This window comes from Phalacrocorax aristotelis, chromosome 2 (assembly GCF_949628215.1).
Source record: "Phalacrocorax aristotelis chromosome 2, bGulAri2.1, whole genome shotgun sequence".
Lineage (NCBI taxonomy): Eukaryota > Metazoa > Chordata > Aves > Suliformes > Phalacrocoracidae > Phalacrocorax > Phalacrocorax aristotelis.
The window spans coordinates 148,352,407-148,373,548 of NC_134277.1; the positions used below are offsets into that span (position 1 = coordinate 148,352,407).

Genomic DNA, 21,142 nt, shown 5'->3' on the forward strand with positions numbered 1-21,142 from the left:
AGTATGACACAGTACACAACAAAATAATTATCTAAACAGTATGTTGTTAGAATGTAATTCATATACATCCACATGAGCATTAAAAAATAAGCAAAAAAAAAGAAAGTGGGTACATACAAAACTCCATCAAGTCCATAAGGATCTTCATTATAATAACTGATTAGCTTTGGAAAGTACTGCAGTCCATGCAAATTAAAAGGTCTCTGTTGGCTAAGTTGCTGCATTTTTTTACCAAACTTTATGAAAAAGATAAGGCCTAAATTTTCTTCTGATTAGCAGTCAGCTAATGTCTAGTTCGTATAAATCCATTTTCTGTTCTCCCAGTGCCAAGTGCACTCATTTGCTGGTGAGTGCCCTGAAGTGATTGTCCACGTTGTTCAAGGAGGCTCCCTTTTTGGAGGAAGAGAAGCTTCAAAGTGGGAGACATCTCTGTGAAGGTTCACTGCACATCTCAGAGCCCCTCTGGGTTGTTGGTCCAGAAAGAGTTTCACCCATGCAGGGACTCAGCACGGGGGTGTGCCACAGTAGGGAGCCAGGCACCAGCCATGTGGGACCGGGTCCTGTTTTCCTCCCTGAATGGTACAAGGAAATCAAACTCTCACTGGGAAAGTATTTCTTAGCTCTGGAGAGCCCGGTTTTGTTTATTTAGCTGTGTATTGTGTTACATTCTTCAGAAATGCAATCACTTCTAAGCAGAACGAGCGTCGTGTCTTCTCATGTTAGACAGATTTTGACGCTCTGTGAGACTTGCAATAAGATGGAAAAGCAGGTTGAGAAAATTACCTGCAAGTATTTGCTCACCTAGAAGAAAAGTATTGTCAGTGTTTGCAGAAATACAGAAAGCATTTGTTTTGCCTTTCTACTGGAGCAGGAGCCCAGGAGTAAAGAGCTAAGGAGAACCCTAAACTACCGTCAGCTGTTGTGCTTCGATGACTTCACTAACAATGTAAGGCAGCTGACGGTTTCCCAGATGGGTCCTTGCTCCCTGCTCTGCTACTGACTTAATGCATTGACAGTCTCAATTTACTCATTTGTGCAGAAATGTGGCAGCAGTGTTGACCAACTTGCAGTGCTTTTTGTTCACGATTAATCCACAGTTGGCAAAACATTTGAACACCATAGTGGAATAAAGCACTAATAGTTCAGGGCAGTTTTTATGTGGTATGAAAATCAGCATGTTAATGCTTCTGTTGCAGATCAGTGTTAGAGTTAAAATGAAAAGAATGTGCACTAGCATCCTTCCTCTTAGGACAGTATAATGTATTCACCTCTACTTAGAGAAAAAAGCCATGAAATAACCATAAATTGCTTCAGCAAATTACAGTCTAGACTTGCTGATTTGTTTTAACAACACAAGATATCAAACCCATATGCAAGCATTATTGTAAACTGCTGTTCCTAAATGCCTGTAAACGCATTGTCCTGTAGACTAAGTATCACTGCAGCCAAGTAATTACTTAGATTTAATGCGGAATTTGTAACGGGAAAGAAGTATTTGCTGTGTCACTTGCAGTAGTCTGTTTTTTCTCTTCCTCTGACATCTTTAGACAGAGTGGCTGGGTCATCACTATCATTTGACAGCAATGCAGCTTGCAGAAGATGAGAAGGCTATTTGTGGTTAGGTAACACCAACACAGACAGCAAGCTGTGTACCTCCGAAAGGAAAATGAAACAGGAGTCAGGCTGCATTTAATTTTTAATGCTTTTTTGTGGTTGTCCAAGTTGATCTTTATAATTCATAGTACCCACAAGATGTACTCATTTCCTTCAGGACAACACATGTGGAACGCATGGAGGATTACCTTTGTGGTCTTCCCACAACTGAGCTTTGCCTCCTTCTAGAAGATCATGAAAGCTGCCATTGACTACAGTGGTCTCTTTTCCTTTGATAGGCTGAGTTGTTCAGCCAAACACATACACATCAAATTTAGGGCAGTCACAAAATCAGAATAATTTCCAGTGAAAATAAAATGTGTATGAAAACTTTGCTTTCCATAGGCCAAAGGTTTTTACAAACTATTCATAATAAAAGAGGTTGGTACAGCTATTCAAGATTTTCAAACCTCAGAGTCTAAAGCTGAGGGCAGTCACCTGATTGCGTTGTACCTGTCACAGTGGCTTCTTGGGCTGGGACTTACTGGTTGCATCACTGGCTAGTTAATTTTGGAAACTGGAACCATTAAATGCACAGAGTAATTGAGATACTGCGTTTCTGTAGTAAATTAGTGGCCTGTAGAGTTCAAAACAAAACAAAAAAATCTCTCAAAAGAAATATATCGAGTAAATCTGTTCCCTACAAGAGAACTATTGCAAAATATATTGTAAACATGGAGCAACTGAAACTGAAAACAAGGTGTTACCACTGCTCCCTCCACTGCAGTGTTGATTTTGTGGTAGGCGTTTGTTCCCCTGTGTTCTGCACACATTGGTCTCACAGAATACACAGGCAGAACAATGAGGCCAAGGTGGTATTGTAACCTCACTGCTTCTTGTGGATACTGACCTTTTAAATTTTCACAGTGTCATCCAGCATCTGACTAACTGCACTTAGCTCCTGCAGGATTTTCTACCCTCTCCCTCAGGATAAGGCAACAATTTGGGGGAGAAATCTGTTCTGAACATAGCAATGAGGCATTTGCAGTCCTCTTTATAAAATTGCTTTTTCAGCCTCAGCTTTATCAAACTCAGAAGATAAATAATCTATGCCCTTCCCATTTCCTATGTGAGATCATGAGTGAGGAGGTGCTTCCTGACAGATGTCCAGTGAGTATTTTCAGAAGTAATTTTTCAGTCAAATGTAACTGTTATAGCTGTCTCGTCAATTTAGCAGTGGCATCTCAGTTTTCAAACTTCAGCCAAGTTTTCTCATAGCTGTGACTAAAGAAGTTCAGTTAGAACTTGCTAACAGGACAAAAGAGCTCTTTTTCTCTGCTTAAAACTACTTCAGCACAATTTCTTCACCTTCAGAAAAATAAAAGGTGATGTCTCTCAACCAGGCAAGGAAAATAATCACAATGTTTTGATAGTCTGAAGAGGAGTGCAAACTGAAAGTAGTATGGCACAAATCCTAAGGTCTTTGCTTAGAATTATTACAGCAATTTATGTACAACTTCTTCTGGCATTCATGGGATGCCAGTACTCTTTTGGTTCTCCAAAGGACTTTGGGGAGATCTTTTCCTACAGAAACAAAAGGCATTTGTGTTATTGAATAAAGATGGAAAATGCGAACAGTAAAAAGGCTCTGGTAGAATATCAATGTATACTGAGTTTCACCTAGATTACAAAATTTCAGTTATGTTTGCCAAGAACTCATATCATTAAATCTAGGTAAAAATACAAGCATTAAATCCACACAAATTACAAACTAAATGTTACAAACAGCTGTCATACAATCTCTAGCACCCTAAGCTGTAGTTTCTAAGGAATTGAGGCATTCCTTGATTTTTACACGAGAATGTTATGAGAATGTTAATTTTCTTGTTTACTACCAGGAAGTATCAGTACAGTAAAACACATTCTATCTAAAATTACCCACTTTAATACAGGTTGGACCATTCCATGTGAACTTTCTGCAAAAGCCCGAATATAGCAATCCATCATTTTATTAGTACATAGATTGTGCTTGATGCATCAGGATCACAGCAGAACAAAGTGTGACCCATAGGATGACCTAAGAAACTGTTTGTGCTGGTAATATACCATGTTCTCTCTTCTTAACAAAAATATGGAATACAAAATGTGTGAGAGGTAAGAAGAGAACACTGCATAGCTCTAGATGACTTACTGTTAACACTCTGGGCAGTATTAACATATTGCCTCTTGCTTCCAATTTCCTGGAAAAATATATTGAAGTATATTGCAAACTCTTGCCATTTATAGAAACAGAAATCAAATTTATTGAGGAGGATCAAGTCCAATAAATTCAGGACCAAATAAATTCCACACATGATCTGTGGATCTCTTCAATACACTGGTGAACAACAACTATTTCATGAGATCATACTTACTATGTCATCATATTGTAAAACATTTTACCTCAACTGTCAGTAAATGCAAACCAAAATAAATACTAAGTAAAATGAAAGATGATACTGAAGCTAATGATAAAATCCCTTCATCAGTAGAGACTACTTCTTTCATTCTGATTTTCAGATGTAAAATATTTTTCGAGCAACAGCCTGAAGTACTCAGCCGAGAAGTGATCCGGTTACAACACTTCATGTATGGTGTGGTTCACAGTAGCAACTTTTTTGACAACTTTTGCACATTTTTAGTTCAGAAATAGTTTGCAGTTCATGTAGTGGAATAAGTTCTTGTTCCTTTCCACTTAATGACCCTAGGGTTTCTAGCAGTGATACCTTTGAGAAGAATGTTGTGGTTGAAACTTTCAATTGCTGTACTAATGTATCTCTGGTACTCATTGTAGAACTACTGTGCAATTGAGGGGGAGACAGTAACAACTATTATTTTTAGCAGACATCTATGTGCAAAGCAAAGTGCTGATGACTAAATAATTTGTTACACATGTACTGGTCCAGATTCTGCTTGTCTTTTCCAATCAAAGCTCTCCTTGATGCATCTAGGAGAACTGAGAGTGCAAGCATAGCCAATTCATTCCCCTAACCATTGAAGGACATGTTTTTCTACTTTTCTACCCATTGAGTATGAACATACCCTGGAAATAATATTTGTAGGACCAGTCACAGAGTAAAAAAACATTTACTGAAAGTGAAAATTTTTCCCTTAGATTTATAACATGTGCTTGTACAGGCTGACAAAATATTAAAACTAAAAATGCTGCCAAAAAGACCCTTAAAATAACACAGTGACAATCCATGTTATCATCTAAAAGCAAGGATGTCACAAATCCACCGGCACTCACCGGTCAGTATCTGAGCGCACATTCCTTTGACCTCCATCATATCTTTCAATTTACATGTGCTGGTGGTCTCGTTCACTCTTCTACATGGCAACCAAAGGCTACATCTAGGTAAGTAAATCAAAGAGTGTTCCCAGAAGCAGGAAATCATCTGTCTCTACTATTAAATTACCGAAACAGTCCCTGGGATGGCTGTGTCCAAGGCCAGCTAGCAATCTCCCAAGTAATTCCTGGGTGCAATTCAGGAAGAGGCATAGGCCAGAGACCATTGCAGTTTGGATGCAGCCACCACGTTTTGGAGGACCAGGGAGTTTAACAGTAGAGGCGCAGACCATTCAATGCCAGTTTGCTGTAGTACCAAAGAATGGTCTTATGCATATTGATATACTTGTATTGGCATAGCCAGTGAGGACCATGTCAGAGCACAGCCTCTGAAACCTCGCCCACGATAAATGCAGGTTTTTCACCAGGAATTTCAGGATACAGAATATGACAGTCTGAATAGATCACCCACAGGCATGAGCTTTTTTCTATTACCGGAGAAGTACATAAAGTTTCAATAACCCTCTTATTTCTCACTACAAACGGTCTTTCAGCAGAAAGCTCTCACACCCTGGCATCCGGGCTTGAGTTCCAGTCCTGTGATTCATTCACCAGTTGGAAGTTCATTGTAGGAGTATCATGGAGGCTTTTCTCTCCTAACCTCCAGATTGTTGTTGTTATAGTCAAGGATGATCTAGCTATCAGCTCTCGCTTCTGCTTCTATGCCGCCAGTTCTTCAGGAAATGTTATGAGTGTAAATGACAACACAGTATGGTTTCTTATGCTTGAGAGGGGCTGTTAAAATGTATATATTCACCTTTTTTCCCCTCTTGCCTGTGGAACTAGGCTAAAGACGTATGCACAGTTTCTTTATGTTTCCACAATAAGCAATTTCAGCACATAAGCTGTGTTCCTCTCTGGTCAAAGTTTCCATCTGCAGCTTACTTTCAGAAGCAGGAAGACAAGCAGTTGTTTTGCAAGAAAGGGCTTTTGACGTCAAAGCTGTGTTTGAGGCAGGTCTGGAGTGCAGCTTGAGATTATAACTTCCCTTATACTTTGGTCCCTTTGAGAAAATTTGTAGTTAGACAAAAGGCAGTTGATTATTTTATGTGGTTATAGAAGTGTTTGGCTTCCCTGGTAAGTCTGGATGCATAGCCACTCACAGTCATCTGGAGATATTAAGATTTAAGACCTGGAGATGAGTGAAGCAGAAATTAAAAAAAAATGACCATATGCAATTCACTTTGGTGTCCTTCAAAGATGTTAATTTTTACAGATCTTACACCAGCATTCTACTTATCCATATCTAAGGACACACCAGGCATTTTTATATTCACTGCTGCCTTTTGCAAAAATTGCAGTTCCACGGAACAGCAGATGTGTAACAAAAAAGAAATGCAGAGGAAATATTTAGTAAAAGAAAGACAACAGAGTTTATCATTGGACTTAAAGGTAAAATAATGCATTTGTAACTCATACTTCCAGCACAACCTCATTAAAACCTAGGTAGGTCTTGGGTGTGCATTTGCTTGTTCTTCTTACAATGGTATCAATGACCTATTTTTTTATTACTTACAACACAGAAGTAGCAGATGTGTGAAAATATCTGCTCAGAGAGTATGCCCTTAAATTTCCAAGAAAATTGGATGTATGTTTATATAGTTTTGGAAAAGCATAGTATTCACTTCAACTCTGTGCTGCTGGCCTTTACCAAAAAGCTAGCAAGATGTGACAAAAGACCCAAGAAGTGCCTGCAGATGTATTTTAGAATAAAAAAGTAGCTTATTAGGGAATTTAGGAAGTAATTCCTCATGCTTATCAGTCTCTATACAGAAAATGAAAAAAAAAACACAACCAAAACCATCCATTTCTACAGTAGCTTGCAAAAAAGTATTTACTAAAGTGCATTATATAGGCACCTCATACGATTTGTTATTATTGCAGATGGGCTGTTATAAAGCTGGGGCTACTTAAGCATGGTAATAAGTGTAAAGAGGGCAGATACCCCTCTGATTTCTGGCTGTTCACACATGGAAGGCAATGCAGAGGCTAATCAGGCCACATTTGGGAAGCATATATAATCTCCTCCATAGGTGCACAGGGGATTCATCAATTGCCTTCAGGATTTAATGCTGGCAAACTCTCTGTTGGACACTTGAGTGGACCTTGATAGATGGAAGCCCCTTGCTTGTAATGAAAGGGCCTCATCGTAGAACAGGCAGGAAATTTGGATTATCAGTGGCCCATTTTCATCCTTAATTGGTATGGATATCACTGTTAATGTTTCTGTGGAAGGAAAAGCACTGCAACTTTTAGATTTGCCATTGTCAAATGTTTTACTTCCGAAGTGAAATATTTCTTTTGAATCAAGGAAACTTTAAACTTAACTTGCCAATACCTGAGAGACATTTAACTAAGGACAACAGCAGACAGGGAGCAGAATGAGGGAGAGGTTTGGGGGGCACATCTGGTTTTTGTGGTTGATGGGGTGGTGCTTTTACTGTTAAAAGTAAGATAGAGAGGAGAAGACAGTACCTGCTAGAGAAGTGAAGGAGATCTGGAAAATTACAGAGACAATGAAGATTATCTGCACAATAGTTGCAGGTTGAGTGTTATACTTGAGCATTCAACAGCAGTCTGAGCCACCTCAGGTCATCTGACAGACCCCAGGGAAGAGAAGATTCAGAAATGTGTTTGGAGTCCACAGCAAAGTCAAGAGAGGGACATGATGGAAAAGAGGAAAGGAAAAACATGATTTGCAGACATGTATTGATGAGGACATCTGAAAAACTGATTTATGAGTGGTAACAGTAACCCATCATATGACCAGGAGGTCAACACAGAAGAAAAAGGAGAATTATTTGCTTCATGTGAGAATGGAAAGGAGAAACAAAAGATGGAGGAGAAAGGACATTCTGGATCAGGAAGAAGAGAAGAAATATGGTGGAGATAGTCAATGGTCACAGTTTACACAGAAATCATGATGGTATTTAGGAGATCATCAGAAAGAACAAAAGGTAGAATGATACTGAGAAAGTTGGGAGAATAGAAAAAATGGGACTTAAGATCCACGCTAGAAAAGGTAGGTCTGCCTTACAGAGAAGCCCTTCTTAATGCTTAACATAGGTGCAATGGCAGAGAGGAGAAGGGTAGAACAGAAAGGTATGGGCAGTGTTAGTTTCAAGCCTTGCAAGAGTAGGCCAGCAGGCAAAAGGATCCTTGTAGGACCAGAAAGAGTCCACAACCCATTCTTCACTTTGGGTTGCTGTGATGAGGTTCCTGTTACAATAGATGTAAAATGACAGTATCATCTTAAAGAAAATATTCACAGAACTGCTGTAAATCAAGGGACAAAAAACAGTCATGTGGTATGAAGCAACAACCACAGATCCATCAGAAGAACTTCTTAGAATGCGGACCAAATGTTTGTGAGGCAGGCAGATGGTCAGAGAGAAGCTGAACAACTTTGGTGAATTTTCCAAGATGCTAAAGGCCAGAAGATCTGAAGCAGTAACAGAATACGACAGATTTGGCAAACACGTCCCAAATGATCTCTTATTCCTCAGCCAGCCTACAGAGTCTACCCATCACTCTACTATTGAAGCACACATATAAGAAGGCTCATGCCAGCATAAGATCATGACCTGAAAGCCACTCAGGACAAGCATCCATTCTTGAAAAACCCTTGCTTGTGTTAGTACAGATTCGTGATGCGATTTTAAAAGCTGTTAAACTCTGAGCGATAAGTCCTGGAGTCTGCTTTCAGAGAATGGGGCTTACAAACTGCCCTAAGGTCATAGGTTGTCCAAACACACTCAGTTTTTGCCCTTTCACCAAAGGAACCGGTGAATTAGTGAATCTTAAGATGTTCTTTAAGATCCCTGAGCAAGCTTATGAGCACCAGCCTGGGAGGCATTGGCAAGTTACACAACATCTGTGTTTGAAGCAGATAAGACACACCCTTGGACAAGCTGAGATTTTTATTCTCTCCCACTAATAACATTCTCAATAGGGTGCAGGTGCCTCCTGTTTTTTTGGGGCATTCCATCTAGCTTCTCCTGCCAGGACGTAAGAAGCCAAATGTACACAAAGTGCATCCACCCAGTGCATACTCCTACAGCCGGTAATTGTTGTGGAATGGTGGTGGATTATTCACTGGGGAGGCTGGAGGCAAGAAGGCATGGTTTCCAGAGTCACTTGAATGCCAATATTATAAAAACTGTACATATGATGATGACCTGCTTTACCTTTTTGCAACATATGGGAAACTGGAGGTAATTTTCTTTATTATTGGAATAATATCTAGATACTGATGAACTCATTAGCTGATCTGAAAATCTGGAAAGGGCTCCCAAAGGCAATGCAGGCCTTAGTTCAAGAGGCTAGGGAAATTAGGAAAGTCACACTGGAACTTTAGTGTATAATAATTACAAATTTTTTCAGGATCACTTTATGGTCAATAGCATTTTTATAGCACCTTTTGTTATTGAAATTCTTCACATTTTTTTCCTGCTTACTTTTTCTGCCTTCACAGAAAAGCATGAGAAGGACAAAAAGTGTTTTACAAAAAAACAACAACACCTGTTTTATTATATGAAATGTAACACATATACTTCTTTCTCCCCTGCATAAATACACCAAATAAATATAGCCCATATGGCACTTTGAGTATGTATGTGTTCACATTCATGCCACACATAGTTATCCTTTCAAGAAGTCACCTGCTAACCCACATGCTATTCCATAGACTGGAAATGCTCCTACCGTTGCAATACTGCACTGAAGAAGATGCTGATCTGTAGGGCAGATGTTATCCCTGATAAATTCTAAGTCTGGTAGTGTATAAAACATTGATTTTTCTGCTGAATTAAGTATTGATTTAATCGGAGCTTTTCCTGCCTGCAATTTTGAGATCATGGAACACTATTTCTGAGCCTTGTACATATTGCTTGGTGGTTTGTAATATTTCAGTAATGTCTTGAGGCTTTCTGTTTCATTGCAATTGCATCTACAGCAATAAATTGTTCAACAAACACTGAATTTTATTAAACTGGCAAAATATGTGATAAAGAAAGCTAAACAAGTCCACAGTCAGCTGTGCCAAAAGCAAACAAGTGTTTTCTTTTAAATGCTAAAATAATGTGCAAATGAGACTCCGCAAAACTAAAATGCAGAATAATTCCAAAACTGAAGTGTGTATAAAATTAAAGTTCAAGAGAATAATGATCACACCATCCAGCTGCAGTTCCATAACAGAAGGGGTTCATCATTCCATGTGTAAGGAAATCCTTAGCCATTTTTTCCTATCCTTGGCCACAATGTATTGCTCCTTTAATATGGTTAACTTATCCGAGGGACTAGAGCCTGGCCCTGGGCTGAAGCAAATGATCCTCCTTTTTAAAAGCTCTTTTTGGGTTAATTTTCACCTGCGTATATTTACTGGTTGAGAACCAGCAAACAGTTGTACCAGCACACTTGAGAATACACTGTGTTCTCAGCGGTGAGACAATAGGTCTGGACAAGACAGGCAACTCTACACCAGCCCTGCTCTCTAATCTTTTATATGGCATAAGTACAGTCCCCCTAGAAGTGATGTCCTCTACCATTTCTTCCCTTTGCTTTCTATTTTCCCTTCTCATCTTTTCTCCAGTGAACAAGTATGAAAGAAGAGGGGACAGCCTTGGCCTCGCAGTTGCTGAGCTTCTTCAGCGCCCATGGAATGACCATTAGGGTTCATCCTCTGGCCATCTGCAGCTGCAGGGCCATATTCAAGTTGATCGGCAGGCATCTCACCCCACAAAACCCCATGTGTTGTCAGTGTGAAATAAAACTAGTCCATTCAGTGTTTTGTTTTCTTTTAAATTAAGTACATATAGTTTATCCTCCTCTCCTCTAACATCCTGTCTTGAGTGTTACAAAGCTACAGCCTGCATTTTACAGTTTTATTATGCCTACACATATCCAAGACAGGTAATTCAGAGGTGAACACTAGAAGGCAAAGCAACTGCAGTCATGTCAGAAGGTAAGTTGTCTTCTTCTTTCTCATAAAAATAATAAAGTCACAGAAACATGAAACCCATCCCCTAATGCAATCATTCTTATTTCATATGTTCTTAACACCTTTCAGCGTCAAAGACTCCACAGTCTGCCCAAGCAGTCTTTTACAGCACTTAATTATCTTTACCAGTTTTTCCATGGTGTCCTATCTTGGTGAATAGCAATTTCCCTGTAGCGGGACATGGTTATGGCTGATATAAAAGACCTGGATTTAGATTATATGTTAGGAAAAAGTTATTTACTGAAGGAGTGGTCAGGCATTGGAAGAGGCTGCCCAGAGAGGTGGTGGAGTCACCATCCCTGGGGGTGTTCAAAAAACGTGTAGATGTGGCACTTCAGGGCATGGTTTAGGAGACATGGTACTGTTGGGTTGATGGTTGGACTTGATCCTGGAGGTCTTTTTCAACCTTAATGATTCTGTGATCTCTTTCACTGGCCAGGGCTCCCTTGCTCTCTTTCAAGCAGATCATGTTGTTAGGATCCTGGCTGGAAAAGCACAGTGGCACTTCACACCAGTGAAGAACTTTCTTCAAAGACTCTCTTTTACAAGCCTTGTGACTGCAAAATATATATATATGGACAAAGGGGAATTTTTATTTCCTTATCTCACCAATTAGTAGATGTATAAAAACTTGCAAATGTTAATTCTTTACAATGGTGAGAGAAAGGAAGAGCATCACTGGAGAGAAGACGACTCTCAGGAGCTTTGTGTTGAGAACTTTAATGATTCATTCCCTGAGAGAGATTTGCTAAAAGCATTGTTTTTTCTTTCCCATTTTCAGTGGCTGTAGCAGGGCTTAAGCAAGGACAGGAGATACTTCTCTAGGGAGAATTTGTCTAACTAAACATAGACACTGTCAATGAAGACATCCGCAGCTGAGCTAGTCCTATCGATTCCCTTTACAGTTAATGGAAAGAAAGAGTTGCCTGCAGGTTTTGATTTTGCCTATGCCTTGGACATCTACTTTAGGATGACATGCACCCCACAAATGCAAATTTGCTCCACTGACTACAAATTGAACCCAAGATAAATAGCTTGTATACAGACATCTAGACTGTATGCATTTAAAGTTAAGTGAGATGAACCCCTCTGCTGCTTTTAACATGAACAGTTTCCATGTAAGGAGTCATGTTATTTACAGGCAAAATTACAGCCTTGTTTTGATTAAATTTTTTTTCTGAAGCTGCAGTCCATTAACACTCACTCATGCAGATTGTAATGATGTACTGTATGTTCTTTTTTAAATCTTATGTAACAGCTCTAGTGTGTAACAATGTCATGGTAATTAGAATCACAGTTCAGATTATTATGAGGCATTTTCTGCTTGGCTTGTGCTTTTAAAATGTTATTTCCCTCATTTGGCAGCCATACTGCCAAGGATGTGGCAAAGCAGCGGGAGATGCGTAAATCATCCACTAAAGTTTCTATCCATAATGAAAGCTAGTGACACCCCAGGAAAGTCAGAATCTTCCTTAACTCTGTTTTCATTATCAACCCCTCAGAAAACTTCCTCCCCCCCTTGAGATTTTTCTTCCAAAATCAAGCAAAGAGGGCAGAAATTGTGACTCCCTGCTAACTCAGGACGCAGCTGAGGCTACACTACCAAAACCATCTGCAGAGAACCTCCCCAGGCTGTCTCATGGGGCAGATTCAGAGCACATCGCTCTGCACTTGCTGAGGGATACCTGCTATTGCAGTGTCCATGTTCTACTACCGCTCTTCTACAGTCTGCTCATGCCTCAAAAAAGAAGCCCCAGGCTGAAGAAGAACTGGGTAAAGCAATCAGTAGATTAACATTCAGAGAACCAGCAAGTATCTAATTCAGGTTTTTGTACCAGGGTATGTAGTCAAGGCATTCTTGACCCTCTAATGAATTTCTTTTGATTCCCAGTTAAGCTGTTTCATATGTTTGGTGTGCTCATGGCTCTAGTAGAATAAAAATGCAGCTGAGGAGGCTGCTGCCAATAGTGATGTGTTGCTGCTGCCAATAGTGATGCGTTGCTACTGCAATGGTAGCGTTCACTGTAGCTCCTCCAGACATGCCCCGTCCTTTGGATTTGGACTCTACTTTTCTAACCAGTGACCTGCAGTATGGGAACAATTGGTTGGACTGGTAAAACAGCAGCTAGCTGGCAGTGTGGAAACTCATAAAGGTTGGCCAAGCAGCCTGGAACAGTTTGTAAGGAAAACGAGGGGTTAAATGACAAATAAGAAGGTATACATTGCCACTAAGCTTCTAAGAAGTCAAGGCAGGAGAAGGGCTGGAATACCTAGAAAAATTAATGTTGAAGTTCGACCCCTCACAAACCTACCCTAACTGCAGCATGACCTGGCAGCATATGTTGTGAGCAGCGCGTAAACCAAATGTGTGTGAATACCAAATATCAATATGGTTAAAACCAGGAATAAGGACTTTCAGACTGGACAAGTAGATTGTGCATGAATGGGGGTATGTCCTTTGTTTTGCTTTATGAGTTTAGGTAAGTTACATCAGCTCCCTGTATTTTGATTTTCTCACCTTTAATACCGGCATGAGAAACACATTCAGAAACTTCTTGTTTTCCTCAGTATGACACCTCAGAGACACCTTACTCAAGGAACAGCATCAAAGTAATTTCTGCCTCTGCTGAAGTGAGAATGGATTAGTTACCAACGACAAGCTGTCACCATCACTTTACCATGGCAGGTGGGATAACCAGTCCCTGTCGCCACTACGGTTTACCTTTCTTTTGAAGGGTAGAAACACAAACCATTGTATCCACAAATAAAACATGCTGCCCTACAAATACATAATTTCCCCTCCAAGTCCAGTGATTGTCCTGACAAAATCATCTCAGAAACATTCCAAAAATAATGAGATGTAGCTGAACCCAAGGAGAGAACTTGCAAAAAGGAACAAAGTTAATAAATAAGGATTGGGGGAAAGCACAGGAGAATTCTCTTTGACGCAGACATGAAGTTCAGAAATGAGAAGATTCTTAAATGGTCAGGATGTCAGGAGGGTGTTAAAAAACATTCTGAGAGCAGACTTCAGCCCAGGGAGAGCACTCTAATTCCCTTAACTTCAGCACAATTTATTTCAAGTCAGTCAAAAAAGACCCCAAATGTATATGATACAGTACTGTAGTTATGAGGAGATGAGTAACTGGTCTGGGAGCTGGAGAGGCAAGTGCAGGAGGGAACATCTGACCCCTCTCAGCCGCAGGCCTACAGGCATACAGCTGCCTGCGGTGGCCCCCACCACCCCTGACGAAGTCCATGGGACCTGCTCAGCTGCAGACCCCCAGCCCCAAGCCCTCCCGCTGGCTCTTCCCCATCTGCTTCCCCTGAAGCTGATGGCTTGGGAGCACTTGCTTGTCTGCTGCTGTGGGAGAGAGGCTCCCTTTGGTCCCACCACTTCTTGTCCTCGTTTCTTGTGCACTAGAGAAGTACTCGTTCCAGCAGGCATGTGGGCAAGACATTTATTTCTTCTGCTGTGCCCTTTGCGGGGTATTGCTGCTTGCTATGAGCAAGCACGAGACTGCCGAGCCCTGCAGGCCTGCTTAAGGAGAGCGGTGCATTCACACTGCCCTAGGAGTGGAAGAGAAATCAGATTAAAACTGTGGCATTAGGTAACAATTTGCACATATAGGTCCCTCCCACGCCCAGCACCACTGTCAAGGAGGACTGGGGTGCAGGGCCTGACTCTGCCCATCTCCCAGCCGGGCTGGCCCCATAATTGGCATCCACCAGGAGGAAAAGGAGGCCAGCAGGCGCATGGGGTGCCCACAGTGCCCCGGGCTCTGCCCCAGCATGATGCTCCCTCCTCGCTCCCCGCCTGCCCCCACCAAAGGCTACTCCATTTGTTCACTTTAGCTACAGGAAATAATAGCTTCCAACATCAAATTTAAGCTTCTGCAACATATTACTATCAATGGACTCTTACATTTAGTTAATGCCCACAGGATCAAGTTAAGACTCTACAAAAACTCTTAATTAAGCATGCTAAGAGCTGCCTTTGGGACAGCAGTTTCAAGCTTGTATATTACCCAGCTAGTAAATGCTAAAAATGAAGCACATATTACCTTATCATATGATCTCAGGAACTTGGATCTGTGGTGTTTGTTCACTTCACTGCCATTTTAAAATCAATCTCAGGAGACTCTCAGGATATAGTTTAGAGTATCAAGCTGTAGAGGAAGTGCTGTTCAACTTGCTTAAGGATTGTTCATGTCAACTCATCAAGGGAAAAAAATCCAAATTTTTCAAGAGGAGTTACAAAATTTTGACTTGGTGTTTCTTATTTGTGGTGATGCAGTGATAAAACTTAAAAACATGTTAAAATGTTCTCTCTATCTTTACTCCTGATAGTAATCTCCTAAAGCAAATTTTATTAATTTAGTTTCTTACCTATTTCTCTTTTGTGTTGGGAAGTTTTAAACTTGATGTAAGAAAATACCTGAAGTTCCAACATTAATAAATGAATACCGAGCAGGATCAGGCTCAAAGGCAGCTACATTAACCAGAGTTCTTAAGTCACATGATTCAAATTTATTTAATTTCCTGTATTTTTCATCAACTAGTTTATCTTCTGGGACTGATCTTTACTATCGCTACACAAGTTAATAGTATTTGTAAACACTCCATACATAAAATGAAGTTAATCCATGTTCTTGCACAGTGGGAAAGTGCATCTTGACAAGCAAACGAACCGTTTGGTTCACATGGAAGATAAATTAGCACTTCATTCCTTCACAGCGCACATGGACCCAACATATGTACATTTTCCCTTGTGCCACGACTGTCCCAGAGTTGTTTTCTCCTGTCTCCTACCTACTTGAAGGATGTCACCATTGTTACATTACTAAACTAACCCCAAATTACTGAAATAAAAGAAGTTCCAGATCCTATTAGGTGATGAGCCCAAATATCTCTATATGTCCCGTATCTCATGCACAGGACACAAACTTCCACGCTTTGCTGTATTGGTAAGCTATAAATAACATTACTATGTTTTTCTTCCTTGGTAGGTGTCACTTCTCTGAACTGAAATTCTGAATGAATTATTATTGAGGTAGCTGATGGGTTTCATGGCAAAAGAGAAAGGTCTTTTAATAGGAAACTGAGTGAAAAAGGTTATTTGTGTTCTTTTTTTTCATTTCGTCAGGTAATATGCAGAACTAGCTGTGATACCTATAAAAAGCTAATGGTGAGTTTTCTGCATTTTTAAACGGTCCCCTCAAAACACCTTGCATTTACCATTATTATGTGAGACTTGGTTCACTACCTTTCTGGTGGGTTCCTGCAGAAGTGGCACAAGAGCAGGATGTGACAGATCCAGAAAAGAGATTTCATATGACTATTGCCATTTTAGAGCATTTAAAGTTTATTAGCAAAACACTTGCAACTTTTAATTAAGTGATGGAGCTCTTTGGCATTAGGAGACAGCTTTCAAAATCCTTGGTTTAGTTTCCAAGAAGAAAAAGCTTAATACCAAAACCATTTCTGTTTCCAACTATAACAGTATCTGGCATAACAGGATATTGTAACAATAATTCCCCACTCTTGGTGAGTGTGGATGGTTTTCTCTTCCACAGTAAGAGCAGAGGAATGCAGCAGAAGGGTCAGTTTTGAGCTCGGCAGAAAGCGGTATATGTGATTTTAGGCAAGTCGTTCAACACTATGTCCAAAAAAGGCAGCAGGCAACACTTACAGTGCATAACTTCAGGATCCAGTCTCCTCTTACAGTGCAGGTGGAGGGCTGCATGTCTTAGGAAGCAATCCAACATAACCAGGGAGCTGTCTAAATCTAGCTAGCAGAGAGATGAGAGTTATCGCTGAGAACAGTAACTGGACCAAGCGCCTGTGAGGTACTGTCTCCTGCCTCCTGCTAAGAGGGAAAGCTGTGGGCAGATGCAGAAGCACAGAACTAGATGTCTGGGGAACTGAAAGTCCGACCCCTCCCAAACACTTCAAACACACATTTCTCAAATTTCAGTTCCTTCAGCATTAGGTGGCAGCTAACAGGGCTTTTAAAAGGATCAAAATTTTGGATTTATATGCTTAAAAGTTCTGTCTGCATCCCACATTAGGCATTGCAGTTAGCTCAGCAGTCCAGCAGCACTGAACTCTGCAAGCTAATTTCTCATTTTACCTAGCTATTTCAGTGTTACCCTGTAATGTGCAGAGCAGGTGTGTGCTAAATCCTTTATGGATCTGGCACGTAACCATTCTGCATTCATTCCTTTACCTATAAAGCAGGATTAATAGTTCCCTACCCATGGGAATACTATGAGAAAAAATACATAAATGTTTTTGGAAGTCTTCAGACAATACAGACATTAGCATTGTAAAATTAGCTGGGTACAGCTGTGCTATACAAGGTCTAAACAATTCAGTGACTTAGAAGATCAAAAACCAGTTTTGAGGGAAGAGAAATTAGTCATACAGAGTCTTTCTAGACCACCGTTTGAATTCCAGTTGAGGCATTTTAGCTGCCAAAGTCATTACACTGTAGATAGTAGTAAGAATTAGTAGTTTATTCTGGTTCAGAGAAAGCAGGACAATAAATACAGAAACAGCTTTCTTGATACTAGACTATATTTGTTGATGGAGGTAGGGGATTAATTCTGAGTATGGAGTCTGAGGCATTTCCCAGAAGAGATCTTGTCAGAGTTGAATGTCAGACAAGTAGGTTTCTGGTGATATTTTCCAGAAACCAGTTCCCTGAGCATGCATGAAGTTAAAAATCCATCGCCATTTTTAGAACACCTTCAGCGGAGACACATTTATTTCTTAACAACTACACAGTACTGAAATCAGGAGCCTTCTTGACTAAGAAACCCTTCATCTTTGTGACTGGTTGTCAGCAGAAGCCAGAGCGTCAGAAAATAAATGCTGGAGAGGAGTCAGAGGCGGGCCCAGCTGGTGGCAGGCCTGGGCCCCACTCCTGGCTGTATGCCCACTCGGGGCTTCTCCCACTCATCGCCCGACTTTTGTCGCTGCAGTGGCTCGCTGCCCACAGGGTGACTGGAGCAAATGCAGAGGAACGGGTGGTTCATCCTCAACGGCTCATCCTCGTCTCCAGAAGGAGCCGAGGGGGGTGTGTGTGAAACTCGTTGACATGTCACAAGCTGAAAAGAAGCCAAAGCGGGCGCCTCCTCATGCAGTGCACCTGCAAGGTGTCAAGCTTTGGGGCATGTGAACCGGACACAGAAAGGTTAGGTGGGTTATAAAATAAATTAACGTGTGGCCCTTTGTGCCATCTCTGGTTTGCGCTAACCCAGCGGCGAATGTTTTATCTCCACTAAGCCAGGCCCCTCGGCCGCAGGCAGGACGAGCAGAGGGTGCCACGGAAAAGGCGACCACACGTCTGCCCCGGTCACCACGCTCTCGAAGCACAGGTAGGTTAAAAAAAACCCAAACCCGGGACGGGACAAGCGCCAGCTTCTTAACTCTCCGTCCCTGCCGCCCCCGTCCTCCAGGGTCGGGCGCCCAGCGGGTTTTGGCCGCCTCCCGCCGGCCTCGCCCGGGATGGAGGGAAGGAGTGAAGGACGGCTGCCCGGCGGGACGGCGGAGGCGGGCGGTGCCTCAGGCGGACCCGCGCCCCGCTGCGGGGCGCCGCCCTCCCGCGCTCCCTCCCCGCCAATGACGGCCGGGGCCGTCACGGCGGCGCGTCACGCCGGCGGCCGCCAAGATGGCGAAGGTGTCGGAGATGTACGACGTGACTTGGGAAGGTAACGCCGCGGCCGGCCGGCGGCCTCCGCAGGGGCAGGGCCCGGTTCCGGCGGGCGCAGGGAGGGGGACAGCCCCGTAGGTCAGGGCGGGGGCCCGGCGGTCCTGGTAGCGGCCGGGCTCCGCCGGCTGTGGGCGGCCAGCGCAGCGGGGTGGCCTTGCCTGAGAAGCGGAGGTGGCGAGTGGTGGTTCGTCCCTCGGTGGGCGGCGGCGCTCGTCTCCCCCCGCCGGCTTGTGGCCGCCTAGGGCGCGGAGGGGGCGCCGTGCCCCGCCCCGGCGTGCGGCGGGCCGGGCTCCTGCCCGGGCCGAGCTCCAGCCCGGAGCTCCCCCGGCGCCGGTGCAGGCGGAGGCCCGCCAGCCGCCCCCCGCCCCCCGCTTGCGGAGAGGGAGCCCCCGCCCCGCCCCCAGGGGACGGTGTTCGGCGCTGTTCCCGCCGCCTCGCAGATCCCCCCCAGTGCTAACGCAGCGCTGACGGGAAGGTGGGGCCCCTGGTTGGGTCAGCGCTTTGTGTCTCGGCTCACCTTTCGGAACGCCTCAAAACTCTCTCACGTTCTCCTAAAACTTGTTCATTAGCGTTTGCGGAGGAACTCCCGGAAGCTCTGAAGTGACATAACAGTTTTTGAAAAATCCTACTCCCCAGGTCTTTGCAGCTTTCATATCTGTTCGATCATAGCGATTTTTTCTTTTTAAATAGCAATACTTTTTGAGGTTTACCTGGCGTTCTGAATGGGTCTCCTCTCTTAAGCAGTACGTGTTCAAAGGTGAATTCATACAGTACTCGAGCCCATTACAGTCTCCTGTCGGGAATAAATGAATGCTTCTCCATAACTTTGGCCACAAAGGGGGAACCTCTAGCTAGGTGGTCTAATACATTGCAGACCTTATACAGTAGAGAAGATAATGCAGAGAGAAGCTGTGTGATCTTTGGTTTTTTTTTTTATTTATTCACTGCTAATCTATGAAGAAATAATGGAGTGATAGAGTAATTCCCTGAGCATAGATTATTGGTTATTTGGTTTTGTAGTGTGGAGATAAGAGGAGGGGCATTGCACGGGATGTATTTTAGCAGACAGTAGTAACTTGCCCATCAGAAATAGTGCCCATTCTGTCTTCCCTGCACCTTTTTCTAGAGGACTCCAAAACAAAATGGAATTTTAAATACTCTGTTTTCAACTGAAATTGCATTAATCTCAGAAAATATTTTGGCCGATATTGAGGAAAATAGTGCTGTAATGGAACAATTAAGGATGAAGAAGAGGGCTTTCTTGCCAGCATATCTGGTGGCTGGTTTATAGGTAGTTTTGCTGATACCTGGTTGCATCACCGTGATGTTGTTAGATGACTGTAGCACTTTGGCAAAAGATGGGTTGCCCATTCTTTTATATCTCATGTGAGAAGGTATAGTGGTTGCGAAGCTCAGCTTGGATAGAGAGCAGGTGAGCCACTATATGGGAAGTTGCACGGAGCATTACTAGTGTTATTGTTAGACCTTCCCAAAAGTTGTTCTAAACCTAGCTTATGTAAAGAACTTTTCTAGTTTTCATTTTGCTTGAACAGAAATTGTTAACAAAACCCAGAGATTTAGGTTTTTTTCCCTGCTGTTGTTCTCAGGTGTCCATGATTGGAAGGAGAAATGAGATTTTTCACAGGAGAGGTAACATGCACTGTAGATATGTTTCTGTATGTTTAGCCCTAGATTGTTTTGGCTGAGAGTATAGCAGAGTTGGTGTCTTTACATTCTAATGTAAAGGCCAGGTGTGGGATGCTTAAGCTTACTGCTTTTGGACTTGGCTAATACACTGACGTGAGCGTCCGTCACTTGGAAATAACCTCAAACCTCAACCTCAAACATCAATTCTATTGATTGATGTTTGTGGCATTGCGCTAGGTGCGTGGGTTTGCACATGGGTATGCTAAATGGGAGGTTTTTGGGGACTGGCTGGGGAGTTTTGTCCTATCAACTTCTAAATTGATATCTTCCAGTTTAGATCCAGATGAAAGACTTGGCATGTAGGGGAAAACCTTGAAGATCTGCGTTGGTACAAGCAGCTGTCTGTGCTTTCGAAGCACACATTTGAAAAATTATATATTTTCCTCTCTCTTAAGAGATGGCAAGTAAAGTGAAAATGAACAGATTCCTGCAGCAGATCATGCAAAGGCTCTTCTCTCTACTCTGTGTACTTTAACAGACCCTTGGTACAGTGAGGCTTTTCATGAGAGGGGTGATCCCAGCAGCATTGTGACCTAGTTCCTAGCAAAGAACTGGAATACAGCTCTAGAAATTGAATGTAGCTCATCTTGAATTGGTCTAAGATGCCTAATTTCTGTGAAACCAGGCGTATAGTTGGTATTAATCTGAAAAATGTCCATTATATACTCAGTTCTTTCTAAACAAGATGCTTTTTCCTTATGTATTGCTCAAGATGAAACTGCGATTGGAGGTTAGGGAA

At 42.3% G+C, this 21,142-nt stretch overlaps 1 protein-coding gene across 2 annotated transcripts in view; it reads left to right on the top strand.

The window, feature by feature from the left end:
* The first annotated feature begins 18,586 nt into the window (after positions 1–18,586).
* EMC2 (ER membrane protein complex subunit 2) overlaps positions 18,587–21,142 on the top strand; it is a 49,668-nt gene continuing 47,112 nt past the window's right edge. Inside the window, exons 1-2 of one of the 2 annotated variants that reach the window (XM_075085614.1) lie at positions 18,637–18,694; positions 20,304–20,346. In XM_075085614.1, the coding sequence (XP_074941715.1) occupies positions 20,310–20,346 (37 nt within the window). In that variant the 5' untranslated portion in view covers positions 18,637–18,694; positions 20,304–20,309. Of the gene's footprint in view, positions 18,695–20,303; positions 20,347–21,142 lie in introns of both variants that reach the window. The other variant, XM_075085613.1, reaches the window with a different exon arrangement.